Consider the following 15,550-nt stretch of genomic DNA (forward strand, 5'->3'; position numbering starts at 1 on the left):
AAGACCTTCTCAGCCGCTTGTTTCTTTCTCTAGGAGGATCTTACTAGGGAGACTAGAAACAGGTCCAAGGGGAGGGACGCGTTCAGGACGGAGAGTTGGCCATTGAGAACCAAGGCTACTGCTCCTGACCCTGCAGTCCTGGGGTGGGGTGGAGAGGTGAGCTGTTCCCTGCCCATCTCTGAAGGGGCCTCGGAGAGTGGGGTTGGACCCCTGCCTTGCGGATCTCTCACTGGGCCTTGGGTGTCCGGCTCCTCAGCTGTCTGAGGACATGTGGCAGTGTCCCCCCAACCCCGGGGGACCGTCGCTGGTGCCTGACCCTTTCTGGTGGCTGTGGCGTCCTGTCGGCCCTCACGTCCCTGCCCCAACAGCTGCGTGAGCCGCGCCTGCATCTGTGTCTCCATCTCTCCCCTGGCCCAGGTGTGACCGGGAGCAGGCTGTGCTCCAGCACGAGCTGGTCCGTGTGGCCACGACAGACAGAGAGGCAGCTGCGAAGCCCCGGAGCGTGACCCTGCGGCGTGGGGAGGGCAGTGCGGACCAGGAGAAGCAGCGGTCGGCCCAGCTGGTGAGTGCGGGTCCCCAGGCGGCCCTCCTGGCTCCGCTGGTCCAGGGAGCAGAGTTCGAGCCCTGGACCTGCGTCGGTCTGGAGTCACGGCTTCTCCTCCATGGGGAGGGTGCCCTAGGGATTGGGAACCAGGGTCCTGTAGCCGGGCTTTGTCACCGTGGAGACGGCCGGGGGCAGGCAGCCCAGCAGCCAGGTGGGCAGGGCCTGGCCAGGACGCTCAGGGCTCTTCAGTCTGGACGGAGGCCTGGTGAGCACTGCAGCCTGCGTACGGCTCTCACCGGGGTCCTGGGCGTCCCAGCTCCCCTCCGGCCCCGCCCCCAAGCGTCCCCAGAGGAGACCCCCCACAGGGGGAGGGGTCTCCTGCCTCCAGCACAGGTCTGGGTTTCTTTCCATGAAGGGCAGCTTTAGAGTGAAGACTCCCCTGGACGTCCGGGTGGATGGTGCCCTCTGCCAGCACGCAGAGCCCATGGGGCCCGAGGCCACCTTATCTCTGCAGGGCCCCTTGTGAGGCCCCGCTCTCCACTGGTTACCGTCCACTTCCCAGTGCAGCTGGAGGCCCCGCTCCCTTTGGGAGCTCACTGCTTCCTGTTGTGGGTCCTTAGGTGGGATTCTGGTGGCTGTTTTCCTTGCTCCGGTCCAGACAGGGTCTGGGCACAGGGCCCAGGGTAGCCAGTCATGCCCGACCCAGGTCGTGCAGTGCTGGGGGTGTGGGGGCCGGCCTGGGGCTTCCACACCATAGGGGCGCCGACCGGGAGAAGCGCCTCTGGGAGGCTGTGTGGCTGCCGCCTCCTGCACCTCTGGATGCCTGGGCTTTGGCTGGAGGTCAGGCAATGGATTAGCCTGAGCAGACGCTGAGAGGCGCGGTCAGAGCTCCAGCGGAGCTCTGGCGGAGGGTAGCGAGGCCGCGGCATCGCCTGCAGTGTGGTCCTATGCTCGCAGCTGTTTCAGCGGAGGTGTTGTCAGAACTGTACGTTGAGGGTTTAGGAAGAAGGGGAAGGATGGGAGCAGAACCTGAGTTGGGCAGAGGGTTTTCTTTCCTTCCCCGGGTCCTTGCAAGTGGGACAGGGGAGCCTGGGTCCTGGCTGGGCCCTTCTCCTCCCTGCTTCCTGACCCCAGGGGCCCCGACCCTGCGCCTGCTGCCAGCTGGAGGGTCCCTGTCCATGGTGCTGAGTCGCGGGCATTCAGCGTGCTCCTTGCTCTGGCTTCTGTAGCGTGGCTATTTAGTCCTCTTCTGCATGAGAGAATGATTGAGCTCCTTACTGGAGAAAGTTCATAAAGCCAATGACAAGGAAAGGCAGTCACATCTGTGACCTGCTTCTGAAGGCCTACTCTGCGCGCAGGGCTGCTGCAGTGAGCTGCTGCGTGTGGAGGTGTGGTCCCCCACGTGCGTGTTCCCGACCCTACCTTCATCATCTGAAGCACAGGAAGGTGGAACAAACGGGCCGTTGGAGTTGGAAACAGAGAAAGGCTTATTGCAGGGAGGGCGGAGCAAGGAAACAGTGGCTCAACTCCTCCCCACCCACAGCTCCTGGGAGGGTTTCAGGAGAGCATCGTTAAAGGTCAGGTTGGGTGGGGGTGGGTGGGGGGTCGCAGGGCCTTTGATCAGCTGGTGCACAGTTCTCTGCTGGACTGATGATGAGGTCACAGGCCTTTGTGGCTCCTTCGTGGTGCTTTCAACATCTGTAAGCAGCTCAGGAATGCGGTTGGGGCTGTTATCTGCATACCTCTGAGAGGAGCTTGGCAGAGCAGGGGTGGGGAAGCCTGCCCCCGAAGGCCCCAGAGGCTCGAACCCGCCTCCCCTGGTCTTCCCCACTGCTGTCCTCTGCGCCTGGCCCCCGGGGCCCTGGGCGGGGTCCCGATGGGCCGCAGGTGGGGCGCAGGTGCTGAGCTCCGTCCCTGTTCCAGCTCCCTCATCTGCTGGCTCTGTTCCGGGGCCCACGTTCACCCCACGTGGTGCTGTGCCAGCCCGTCCACACCCACTGACTCCATCCTGCCTGCCCCGCCCCCCACCCCCAACCCCGTCTTCCCTGGCCCCTCAGGAGTTGCCTTGTCCCAGCGGCCGCCCCTTGGAGCTGCCCTGTCCCCTCGTCCCGGCCCTTAGCTGTGGTGTCTGGAGATCAGAGTTGGTTTCTCAAACTCTTTGCAGTTGGGTTTTCACACCCATTGGCACTTTGATCTCAGACTCAACAAATCTGGTGACTCTCTTCACGTTTCCCCCTGGATTCCTCGACAGGAAGCTGCTGCCTGGCCTTTAAACTCTCCTCTGCACCCGTTTCTGCCAGCTCCTCCTGCCTCCCATCCTGTCCTGTTCCGCTGGGGGCTGCGGGCTGGGCCGAGCGGGACAGACCCTAGAGGGTGCACGTGCAGCAGATCACAGGCAGGGAAGCTTGAGGCTCCTGAGGGCCAGGAACTTAGAGGAGGAGCAGGACCCCGTTAGATGGACACCCACGAGGCCTTCTCTGGGGAGCAGACCTGAGTCGTGGTGGGGGACACCCGGGGTCCTGGGGCCGGAGGCTCAGTGAGCTGGGGAGCTGGGGCCACGCCTGGGGAGAGGGCAGCGCATGGAGGTGCTCGTGGGCCTGGGGGCACGTGGCCGGATGCAGTCGTGCCTGGGATGGTTTCCAGAAGGTTCTGTGTGGAGATCAACAGGAGACTGCCAGAGTCCTGCTGAGAGGCCGCGGTGGCCTGGAGAGAGGGCGGGAGGGGGCCCGAGCAGCAGGGGACAGGTGTGTGGGGCTGTGGGCAGGCGGGCGGGCATGACATGGCCACCAGAGGGGCCGGGGGCCCGTGCGGCCTCCTGTCAGCCCTCGTGCCTCAGGCAGGCGGGCTGGCCCAGGTCCCAGCATCCGTGAGGACCGGGAGCAGGTGTGTGAGGGGAGGCCCCGTGCAGGGCACTTCCTCCAGGTGGCGGGCCGGGTCTGGTGGTCCTCCCCTGGGAGCGTGGGCCGTGGTGCACGCGCTCAGTCAGGTATCTGAGGGCCGGGCGTCCTTTGGATGAGCCGTGCGGGTTCTCTAGGACTGCAGGGTGGAGAACTGAAAATTCTGGTGGTGTCCGGCACCTGGTGTTGGAGGTTGTGACCTAGCCTGGGTTCAGGAGCCAGACTCCTGGGACGAGCCCTGCGTCCTGGCTGTCCTCCTTGGTTGCCACTTGTCTCTTGTAGGCCCTTCTCTTAAGGGGCGGTGGTTGTGCCCAGGAGGCCCCTCGGTTGTCCGCGGAGTCTTGAGATCACGCACAGGAGGGGCTTGGTGCTTGGCTCCTGGGGCTGACAGAACGTCTCCCTCCTGTCAGCTTGGTGGGGGGGGTACACACGCTTCCTTGCAGCTCCCACTACCCCGCCCAACCCAGAGACCCTCCTCATGCCTCGTGATGCTTGCTCCTTTGCGGGTCTGGAGAAGGGTTTCCATCCTAGAGAGTTCACGGCAGAGTCCGGCCCAGACGGGTCCCTGGTTCCTGCCGGTGCCCTGCCCGTGCTCGAGGGGCCGGGAGTCCGGGCGGTCCTGCCTACGTGGGTCTGGGAAGGTGGGGAGAACCGGGCCACCCTCCTGCTTCTCACGCCCTCACCGTGGCGGGCGGTGGCTGTGGCTGTTGCCACACCAGTGTCCGGTGCCCTTGGGAACCGGGCCACATCCCGCAGCCTCTCTTGTCCTACGTGCTGGGCCCATGAGGGGGCAGTCCTGGGCCCCGCTGGGTGGGGGGGGAGGGGACGGCTGCGGGAGTCACGGGCAGGAGGACAGGACCTCGGGAGGCTGCGCCCTGCCTGGCCCCGCCTGCACCTGCGCCTGCGAGCGAGGCCCCGGCCTGTGTCCTCCCGGGGGCGGGGCCGGGTCTGTCCAGCGGGAAGGGTGCCACCTGCCCTCCAGCCCTCCGTGGGGCCACCCGGGGGGGGGGGCCTTTCGCTGCCACATTCTCTCCAGGAGGCCCCGGCGGCCATCAGGCAGCAGCAGTGGGACCGGGTGGAAAGCTCCTGTCCATAAGCCGCTTAATCCTGGAGCAGGAGAGTCGCGGCTCTCCCGGCCAGCGAGCAGCCTGCGGCCCCCCTGAATCCGGGGGTCTTCCCTGCTGGTGGCGGGGTGCGGATGAGGTGGCTCTTCCCTTGGCAAGTGCCTCCGCTGGGCCCGGCACCGTGGGCAGCGTCTCCTTGGCTTTGCTGTGGTGGACCAGTGGACGCTGGGGTGTTGGCCACCCCGGGGTTTTCCATGGCCCAGAGATCAGTCAATGTTGGTGACAAGACCTTCCTGGAGTGACTGGCTGTCAGGTGTCAGGAGCCTCCAGTTTGCCTCTGAACCGGACTTCCCTGCTGAGGGTACGGGCACTTTGCTGCCCTCTCCCCACGGCTGATGAGGCGGGGTCTGCAGGCGCGCACCTGGAGGCCATGGCCCCTGCTCAGCTGTGGAGCGCCTTCAGCTCATTGGCCGCTGGGTGGGTCCCAGGTTAACGCCACAGAGCTCAGGCGCCTCGGCCTGATCAGGCCTGGCCTTCTCCCAGATGGAGACCCGCAGCTCCTGCCGCTCCTCCGCCTCCCCTCTCTCTCTGGCAGATGGGCACACTGCCCAGAGCCTTCCCATGCCACCTTCCCTATGAGTGGGGAGTCGGGCTGCAGGCTTGGTTGTCTCCACTGTGGGCTGTGGCACTCCAGTGCATACCTGAGCCCAACCACCCTGGACCTGGGGCATCAAGAGACCCAGTGGAGCGGCTGGGCCCTCTGCAGGGGCAGCTTCCCTTGGCTGAGAGTTCCCAGGGGCCCCGGCATCCTGTGGCCCGGGCTTCAGTCTCTTTACAGGTGGATGGAAACGGCCATTGGTGCGCCCTGTACTAGGGGCACGCTGCCTCCTCCGGGCTCGGGGTCAGGCCTGCTCCGTGTCCCCTTCAGCCCCTGCACCCCGCTCGGCTGTGGCGGGCGCTCAGACCCTGTGCCCATTGGACCGGGACACCCAGCAGCCCTGTCTGGGCTGCGCTCCTTTCCAGGAGCTGGTGCTGGTGGAGGAGGGAGCAGGGCGAGAGGCCAGCCTGTCCAGGAACGTTCTTACTGGTGGCTCCTCTGCACAGCGAGCTGCTTTGAGCCGCTCAGCTGCCAAGCAGAAGCCTGCGTGGGGACTTGCGCCTGTGTCACTCCTGCTGGGCCCCAGGGTTCCCCTCAGGGACCGCGTTCCTCCACAGGGATTTGGTCTTCAGCCACCGCAGCGAACTAAAGAACTAAAGAGACTAAAGGACTACTAAAGAGCCTGTTGATGAAAGTGAAAGAGGAGAGTGAAAAAGCTAGTTTAAAACTCAATATTCAAAAAATTAAGATCATGGCATCCGGTCCCATCACTTCATGGCAAATAGATGGGGAAACAATGGAAACAGTGACAGACTTTATTTTTCTGGGCTCCAAAATCACTGCAGATGGTGACTGAAGCCATGAAATTAAAAGACACTTGCTCCTGGGAAGAAAAGCTGTGACCAACCTAGGCAGCATATTAAAAAGCAGACACGTTACTTTGTCAACAGAGGTCCGTCTAGTCAAGCCTATGTTTTTCCAGTGGTCATGTATGGATGTGAGAATTGGGCTATAAAGAAAGTTGAACGCTGAAGAATTGATGCTTTTGAACTGTGGTGTTGGAGAAGACTCTTGAGAGTCCCTTGGACTGCAAGGAGATCCAACCAGTCCATCCTGAAGGATATCAGTCCTCGGTGTTCATTGGAAGGACTGATGCTGAAGCTGAAACTCCAATCCTTTGGCCACCTGATGTGAAGAATTGACTCATTGGAAAAGACCCTGATGCTGGGAAAGATTGAAGGTGGGAGGAGAAGGGGACGACAGAGGATGAGATGGTTGGATGGTATCACTGACTCAACGGATGTGAGTTTGAGTAAACTCCAGGAGTTGGTGATGGACAGGGAGGCCTGGTGTGCTGCAGTTCATGGGGTTGCAAAGAGTCGGACACGATGGACCAACTGCACTGAAGCTAAACTGAAGGCAGGCGACTTGCAGGCTGTCCCTTGGAAGGGCCCTGGGTAAGGAGCTGCCAGTGAATGGGGGTGTGGCCACCAGGAGGAGGCAGGGCTGCAGCCTGTGGCTGTGTCTGAGCGGTGGTTGTCTTCTGGCATCTGGGGAGGGAGTCTGCAGGGAGAAAGGAGCCTCGGGAGGTGGAGAGTGACGCTCTTGGCACCAGGGTGAGCGCGGGGTGGACATCAGGCGCAGAGGGACCAGAGGACGTCTAGGAGGGGAGGGTACAGGAGACTCCAGTCCCGTACGGCCTGCTCTGGCTGGCATGTGGTGGAGGGACTTGGCGGGAGGCGCTGTGCAATATTGGACCTTGCAGAGCTGGTTCCCAGCCCGCCTGGCACAGCTTGTCCCCCTGGGGGTCTGGGGTCCAGTGAGGGACAGGCCTGTCCGAGGACCTGAGCCACCACCCGTGTCTGGAAGCCCCTGGAGTTTGTCCTGGCTCTGGGCTGGCCATGCTGGCGAGAGTTGTCTCTGGGGCTGGGCTGGTGTGCTTGTGGGGGTCGTCTCGGGGCTGGGCTGGTGTGCTTGTGGGGGTCGTCTCTGGGGCTGGGCTGGTGTGCTTGTGGGGGTCGTCTCGGGGCTGGGCTGGTGTGCTGGCCGGGGTTGTCTCTGGGGCTGGGCTGGTGTGCTTGGGGGGTCGTCTCGGGGCTGGGCTGGTGTGCTGGCCGGGGTCGTCTCTGGCGCTGGGCTGGCGTGCTTGCGGGGGTCGTCTCTGGGGCTGGGTTGGTGTGCTGGCCGGGGTCGTCTCTGGGGCTGGGCTGGCGTGCTGGCCGGGGTCGTCTCCGGGGCTGGGCTGGTGTGCCGGCGGGGGTCGTCTCTGGGGCTGGGCTGGCGTGCTGGCCGGGGTCGTCTCTGGGGCTGGGCCGCACACGCGCCCTTACACGCTGTCTTACACGCTCCTTGAAATCTTCTAGTGTCACCCGGCTCCCCAGGGATTCTGCAGTGTATCTGTATTTGAGTTACTGTAGCTCTCTTTTTGGCAGCCCGATTATTTAGGCCTGACAGGTAGGCACAACTGTCTCATTAAGTACAGATATATTTGTATGACTTGGGGGGTAAATGGAACATTCCATTAGTCTAAGAAAAGAGTAGTAGTTGTTCCTTTTACTTGCAAACTCAGTGTGTGAGAGTTTGTTCTCATTAAATGTGTGAGGTGTGCATGCAGCACCCGGGGGGCTCGTGCTGTGACCTGCTCAGGTTCTGCCTGCTGCAGGCACCCCGGCCGGCCCTTCCTGACTCCGATCCAGCGCTGGATGCCCCGCCCGTGGGGCAGGGACATACTCGGTCCTGCCGTGTGAGGCTCCAGGGGTCACTGCTCAGAGCCCTGCGGTGGGCCAGGCCCCAGGTGACACCCCCGCGTGTGGCCAGGATCCTCAGCCTCCCGAGCTGCTCTGTGGGCTGGAATCCCGGTCGGGGGATGGTACTGAAGGCTCTGGGGTGGTTCTGTCAGATACTTCCGCTCTGGGGGTGGGTGCTCACCACTGACACGTGTCTTGCTTGCCTACAGAAGCCCTGCCAGGGGCCCCGGGTGCTGGGGGCTGGCTGGCCCACACCCTGGTGCAGGTGCCGGCAGCTCCCCTTTCCCCAGCCCTCCTTGGGGGGCCTGGGCACAGGTGATGGGCCCTGGATGCTGTGCTTCACCCAGCTCCTTGGGGTCACAGCGCCGCTGTGAGGCCCACATGGGCTGGGCAGCCCCGAGGCCGCGGCTGTGGGGAGCACACGGGTTTGCTGCCCCGTCCCCGCAGCATGGCGCTGGCCCTGCGTTCTGTGTGTTACACGGTGGGGAGCACACAGCAAGCCCTGGAGAAGGGGCAGGCAGTAGGTGTTGGAGGAGAAAGCAGGGGTGGGAGGGTGGAGGTTCGGGGCGCTGCTCCATCTTCTGAGGTGGGATTCACGTTAGCACACGACTCGTTAACTCTGTGCCTTTCCTGCGTTTGTGTTCTCCTGCGGCTGTTGCCTCGCATGGTCGCAGGACGTTTTCCTCCCTCCACGGGGCCATGGGTATGCTGAAAAGTGGCGAGGTGGTGGGTGAGCGGGGTGTTGGGGAAGTGAAGGAGCCAGCAAGCAACTTTCCGGTGGGAGAATGGGGGGCTGGCGCTGCGCTGGGGAGGCGGGGAGTGGGTGGCGAGGCCAGGCGGGGCCTGTGGGGGCAGGAGCAGGGCATGCAGCAGGTGCTTACTAGCTGCGGCCTCCTCCCATCCGCCTCCTGGGTTCAGCTGATCACAGCCCCTTGTTGACCTGGGCCTGAGACCTTGCGTGTCCTGTCAGGGGAGGCCGGATGGCGTCCCACGGGTTTGGGTTGTGCCCTCGTATGCCTGCACACTGGCCAGTGGTCACACGCTTCTGCATGTTCCCCCTGTTTATTTCCTCATGGGTAAGAATCCTTAAAAAAATCAGACAGTACTGACGATTTCCTCCATTAAATGGCAGTTGTACTTGGGGACACTGCCTGCAGAAAGAAAGGCTCTGCCCCGTCTGGAGACGGTCGGGGAGAGAGACCGTGGGCTGAGGAGGAGCTGGGCTCCTCTGGGAAGACTCCTGACTCCTGTTCCCGACACACAGACCCTGTCACCATCCTCGCCCACGGCCTGGAGAGGCGTCTCCAGGACCGGGTGGGAAGCATGGGGCTCACCGAGTACAGGGCGTCCTGCAGAGACTCCATGTGGTGGCACAGCCAGAAACGCGAGCCTGTTCTAAGGGGGCTTAGAGGACAGCTGGCCGGGAGGACTGGGTCCCCAGGGCTCACACGGCCCCTGCGCTGCCTGCCCCGGGGGTGCTGAGCTGGGTGTGGGGGTTTATGGGAACCTTTACATGTTGGCAAGTGTTCAGACTTAGAAGAGAAGGAGGAGTTGGAGGAGAAAGAAAGTATTTGGCGTCAACAGACCCAGCCAGACCTGTACGCCAGCTTCCACGCTGGCTTGGGTGGACCTACGTCAGACCTTGTGGGGGCTGCAGGCTGTCGGCAGGTCTCTGAGCTGGAGCTCAGGACAAGCTGACCTCTTCCACAAGCCCTGTGTGGCCCTGTTGTAACCTTAAGTTTGTCGTCTGTGAAACAGGCTGCCAGCAGCTGCTGCTCCATGTCTGTTGGGAACTTTAAAATCTTGATTAAAAGGCACAGCTAAAGAGAGGAGACCCTGGGTGAGTTGGCAGGTCTTCCTGTGGCCATCAGTGCCCGTCAGCAGATGCCACCCCGTGTCCCCTCCAGCCGGCAGCTGCCTGCTATTTTTAGCAGCTCTGTAACTCCATTAGCCATACCCCACCTCCCAGACCCCTGTCTGTATGTTTAATTATATAAATGGCATCACAAATCACAGTGGTGTTGAACTCCATCTCATGTCTCAGAGCAAATCAGAGCATGTTCCACTGCATCTCGTTGACCGGCCATCCAGCCTGGAAGCAGGCTCAGGGCAGGGCGAGGCTCTCCTCTGGGGAAGCGAGCTGGGGAGAGGGCGGTGTGTGGGGAGGGCCTTTCAGGGGCCCTCATGGGGTCGCTCCCCGCCTTTCCTCCCAGCTCGAAGTGAGCTCTTGTTTCTGTTACGCCAGTTCATGACTGACTCGTCCTCGGCCCTTGGCTCTGCTGCTCCAGCCGCTGTGTGTGGTGGTGCCCGGGCGGGGAGGTGGCCGTCTGCAGAGGCCCCAGTGGGAGGCCGTGCTGACCTCGCTCAGGCCGAGCCTGGGCACCCGCCCCTAGCGCGTCCACCCTCTGCCTGGCTGTGTCACTGCTGCTGAGTTCAGGGAGGGCTGAGCTCCGTTCTTGGCTTCCAGGGTGGCCTCAGGCACTCTGGAGGTTTCTGCTCTTCCTCTGGGCTCTGCAGTGGCTTAGCTCCTCCACACCCCAGCCCAGCCCTGCTGCTGACCTCCCACGTCCAGCTTCTCCCTGGCCTGTGGCTCTGATTCCGGCTGCTCCTGGCAACCATTACTTTGGGGCCACATGATGGGGTCGTCTCCCTGGGGTCATCTTCCTGCAGCCCCGTGCTGACCGCCATGCTGACCGCTGGTCCTATGAGGTCCTTGCAGGTACTGTCCTCTCATCCACATCTTCAAGGACCTCATCTCCTGAGAACAAGAGCATTATCCTCCCTGACGATGGCAAGCTGACAGTGCCCTGCATCTGACATGGAGGCTGGGCGTGTCCTTGAGGACTGACCACCGAACATCTCAGGCTGGGCCATGGGGCCTCCCCTTGCGGGCACTTGCGCCTCCCGATGTCCCTCTGTCTGTGGAACAGCCACCAGCGCTGGGCACCCTTCCCTGTTACTGGTGGTGCTGAGGGGTGCGAGCCTGGGGTTTTCTAGCGTGTCCCTGAGTTTGGTGCGTCTGGTCATCCCTCACGATTAAGTTCAGGTCAGAGCTTGCATTCCTCTTGGTGATGACCTCAGGGGCATGTGATGCCACCTGTCTCCATGTGCGGGTCAGGCTTGTTCATTCGGGTGAGGTGAGGTGGGCCGGACTTCTCTGTCCTACAGCTCCTTCCCCCTCGCAGAAGTGTCGGGAATCTGGGGTCATGCTTTGGGACTGTACGGTGTGCCATTTCCAGCCTTTTAGCCAGGGCCTTTCTACTCTCTTCATAGTGTTCTTCACATTTTAAAATCGCTCTTTTACTGTGGTGAAGTACATATCTCATAAACTCTGCCATTCTAACCATTCACGTGTAGAGTTCAGTGTCGCTGAGATGGTTCACAGTGGTACCGCCGTCACCACTGCAGCTTTGCAGAACTCTTCACCCTTCTACACAGAGAACCTGTCCCCACGGCCGGGAGCTCCCAGCCTCGCCCCAGCCCGGCAGCCCCTGTTCCACGCGGTGTCTCTATGAACCCGACCGCCCCGGGGGCCGTGTGTGCGTGGAGTCACACCGACAGAGCTTACTCTGTCCTGACTGGCTCGCCTTACTCGGCATGATGTCATCAGGGTCATCCGTGTTGAGGCAGGTGTCAAACCTCCTCCCTTTCAAAGGCAGAATCACAGTCCGTTGTGTGTGTAGACCCCGTTTTGTTTATTCATCCACCTGTCGCAGACATTTGGTTGCCTCCACCTTTTGGCTGTTGTGAATATAGCTGCTGTGAACATGGGTGTGCAGATCTTTCCCAGACTCTGCTTTCAGTTCTCTTGCTGTATGTACCCAGCAGTGAAATTGCTAGATCATATGGGAATTCTATTTTTAATATTTTGAGCATAAAGTTCTCATGCTGTTTTCTATAGCAGCTGCACCATTTTACATTTTTACCAGCAACGTGTGAGAGTTCCAATGTCTCCACTTTCTCACCAACATTTATCCTTTTCTGTTTCCATTTTGTTTTTTTAAATAGCCATCCTGTTTTCTGAAAAAGCCATTCAGGTGTGAAATGGTATTTCATTGTGGTTTTGAGTTGCGTTTCTGTGATAAGTAATGAGGTTGAGCATCTTTTAATGCACTATTCAGACATTTATATATCTTATTCAGAGGAATGTCTATTTAGATTCTTTGGCCCTTTTTTTTACTGTTGTTTTAAAAATATTATTGTAAGAGTTCTTTATATGTTCTAGATATAAGTTCCTACTCATATATGATTTGCAGACTATTTTGTGTTTTGTTTGATAACTTCTTGGTAATGTCCTTTAATACAAAAAGTTTTTAATTTCAAAGTCCAACTTATTTTTTCTTTTGTTGCTCCTGCCTTTAGTGTCACATCTAATCTATTTCCAATTAAAAGATCATGAAGTTTATCCCTGTGTTTTAAGAATTTCATGGTTTTGATCCTTGGTCCATTATGAATTAATTTTTTATATGGTGTGAGGTAGGGGTAACACTTCATCATTTTGCAAGTGGACATCCAGCTATCCCAGTGCCATTTGTTGAAGGGACTGTTTTTTCTCCATTGGATTGTTTTTCCCCCTTTGCCCAGCATCAGTTGGCCACACATATATGGGTTTATATGCCAGTATGCCAGCAAATTTGGAAAACTCAGCAGTGGCCACAGGACTGGAAAAGGTCAGTTTTCATTCCAGTCCCAAAGAAAGACAATGCCAAAGAATGTTTCAAACTACTGCACAGTTGCACTCATCTCACACGCTAGCAAAGTAATGCTCAAAATTCTCTAAGCCAGGCTTCAACAGTATGTGAACTGTGAACTTGCAGATATTCAAGCTGGATTTAGACAAGGCAGAGGAACCAGAGATCAAATTGCCAACATTTGTTGGATCATCAAAAAAGCACCAGAGTTCCAGAAAAATATCTACTTCTGCTTTATTGACTACGCCAAAGCCTTTAACTGTATGGATCAGAACAAACTATGGAAAATTCTGAAAGAGATGGGAATACCAGACCACCTGACCTGCCTCCTGAGAAATCTATATGCAGGTCAGGAAGCAACAGTTAGAACTGGACATGGAACAACAGACTGGTTCCAAATCAGGAAAGGAGTATGTCAAGGCTGTATATTGTCACCCTGCTTACTTAACTTATATGCAGAGTACATCATACAAAATGCTGGGCTGGATGAATCACAAGCTGGAATCAAGATTGCCAGGAGAAATATCAATAACCTCAGATATGCAGATGTCACCACCCTTATGGCAGAAAGTGAAGAGGAACTAAAGAGCCTCTTGTTGAAAGTGAAAGAGGAGAGTGAAAAAGTTGTCTTAAAACTAACAGTCAGAAAAAGAAGATCATGGCATCTAGTCCCATCACTTCATGGCAAATAGATGGGGAAACAATGGAAACAGTGACAGACTTTATTTTCTTGGGCTCCAAAATCACTGCAGATGGTGACTGCAGCCTTGAAATTAAAAGATACTTGCTCCTTGGAAGAAAAGCTATGATCAACCTAGGCAACGTTTTAAAAAGCAGAGGTATTACTTTGCCAACAGAAGTCTATCTAGTCAAAGCTATTGTTTTTCCAGCAGTCATGTATGGATGTGAGAGTTGGACTATAAAGAAAGCTGAGCGCCAAAGAATTGATGCTTTTGAACTGTGGTGTTGGAGAAGACTCTTGAGAGTCCCTTGGACTGCAAGGAGATCCAACCAGTCCATCCTGAAGGATATCAGTCCTCGGTGTTCATTGGAAGGACTGATGCTGAAGCTGAAACTCCAATCCTTTGGCCACCTGATGGGAAGAGCTGACTCATTGGAAAAGACCCTGATGCTGGGAAAGATTGAAGGTGGGAGGAGAAGGGGACAACAGAGGATGAGATAGTTGGATGGCATCACTGACTTGATGGACATGAGTTTGAGTAAGCTCCAGGAGTTGGTGATGGACAGGGGAGCCTGGCATGCTGCAGTTCATGGGTTCGCAAAAAGTCAGACATGACTGCGCGACTGAACTGAACTGATACGGGTTTTCTTCTGGACTTGCAGCTCTGTTCGGGTGGCCTCTGTCTACCCCTACGGCGATACCACACTGTTTTGATTGCAGCAGCTTTGCAGGAAACTGTAAATGCAGTGTGTCTTTCAGTGTTGTTCTTCTTTTTCAAGATTGTTTTGGCTGTTCGGTCCCCCTGTAGTTCCATATGAACTGAAGGATTGATTTTTCATTAACAGGAAAGAAAGATACTGGAATTTTTATAGGGATTGCATTGAACCTGAAGATTGCTTTATACAGTTTATTAGTGTCCTAATGCTGCCGTAACAAAGTACCACAAACCGGGATGGCCTCACAGACAAGTGGAAGGGCTCTCAAGGCCATGATGGGTCTGACACATCTCGGGAAGAATCTGCTCCATGTCGTCCCCTTACCTCCTGGTGTTGACTGGGAGCCCTTCATGTGCTTGGCGTGGCTTCAGTCTCTCTCCCTCTTCACGTGACTGTCCTCCCTCTGTGTCTTTTTGTCCATATCTCCCTCTTGTAAGGACACCAGTCATGTTGGATTTAGGACACACCCTGATCCATTGTGACTTCATCGTAACAATTACGTCTTTGCAAGTAAGGCTGCATTCTAAAGTTCTAATGGACATGAAGTTTAGGAGGATACTATTAAACTGTTCCCTGGTAGCTCAGCTGGTAAAGTATCCACCTACAATGCAGGAGACCCTGGTTCGATGCCTAGGTCGGGAAGATCCGCTGGAGAAGAGATAGACTACCCACTCCAGTATTCTTGGGCTTCCCTGGTGGCTCAGCTGGTAAAGAATCTGCCTGCAATGAGAGAGACCTGGGTTGGGAAGATTCCCAGAGAAGGGAACAGTTACCCACTCCAGTATTCTGGTCTGGAGAATTTCATGGACAGTATAGTCCATGGGGTCACAAAGAGTTGGACATGACTGAGTGATTTTCACTTTCGTTTTCATTAAACTGTTAGTACTGACATCTTAGGGCTTCCCAGGTGGTGCTAGAGGTAAAGAACCCACCTGCCAATGCAAGAGACATTAGAGATGTGAGTTCTATCCTTGGGTTGGGAAGAACCCCTGGAGAAGGGCATGGCAGTCCACTCCAGTATTCTTGCCTGAAGAATCCAGTGGGCAGAGGAGCCTGGCAGGCTACAGTCCATGGGGTTGCAAAGTCAAACAACTGAAATGACGTAGCATGCCTGCACACACTGACGTCTTAACAATATTAATTCTCTGCAACCATGAATGTCAGGTGCTTTTCCATTTATTGAGTTCACTTAAATTTCACCAGTGTTTTGTAGTTTTCAGAGTATAATTCTTTCATATTCTTGTTAAATTTATTACTTGGTATTTTATTCTTTTATATGCTATTGTAAATGAAATTGCTTCTTAATTTTATTTTTGGATTGTTCATTGCTGGTGTGTGGAAATGCAGCTGATATTTGAGTGTTGGCCCTGTACCCTGCCAATTTTGCTGAATTCATTAGTTTTAATAGCCTTAGAGTTAATAATAGCTGTAACTATTAGAACTAATAGCTAATGGAAGTGTTCACCTATTCTTTACTTTTCTGAAAGTTTTTAATATAAAAAGGCTTTGGGTTTTTTCAGATGCCTTTTCTGCATCAGTTGAGATGATTACATGTGTTTTCCCTTTTTTTCAGTTAATGCAATACATTATATCGAAAATTTTTTCTCATGT

The 15,550-nt window shown here is 56.8% G+C and overlaps 1 protein-coding gene across 6 annotated transcripts in view; it reads left to right on the plus strand.

The window, feature by feature from the left end:
- Window positions 1-15,550, plus strand: part of CHCHD6 (coiled-coil-helix-coiled-coil-helix domain containing 6) — a 100,293-nt gene that overhangs the window by 22,231 nt on the left and 62,512 nt on the right. For all 6 annotated transcript variants that reach the window (XM_043443077.1, XM_043443078.1, XM_043443080.1 and 3 more), the window contains exon 4: window positions 418-562. In XM_043443077.1, the coding sequence (XP_043299012.1) occupies window positions 418-562 (145 nt within the window). The remainder of the gene's footprint in view (window positions 1-417; window positions 563-15,550) is intronic.

Source organism: Cervus canadensis, chromosome 22 (assembly GCF_019320065.1).
Source record: "Cervus canadensis isolate Bull #8, Minnesota chromosome 22, ASM1932006v1, whole genome shotgun sequence".
NCBI classification, from domain to species: Eukaryota; Metazoa; Chordata; class Mammalia; order Artiodactyla; family Cervidae; genus Cervus; species Cervus canadensis.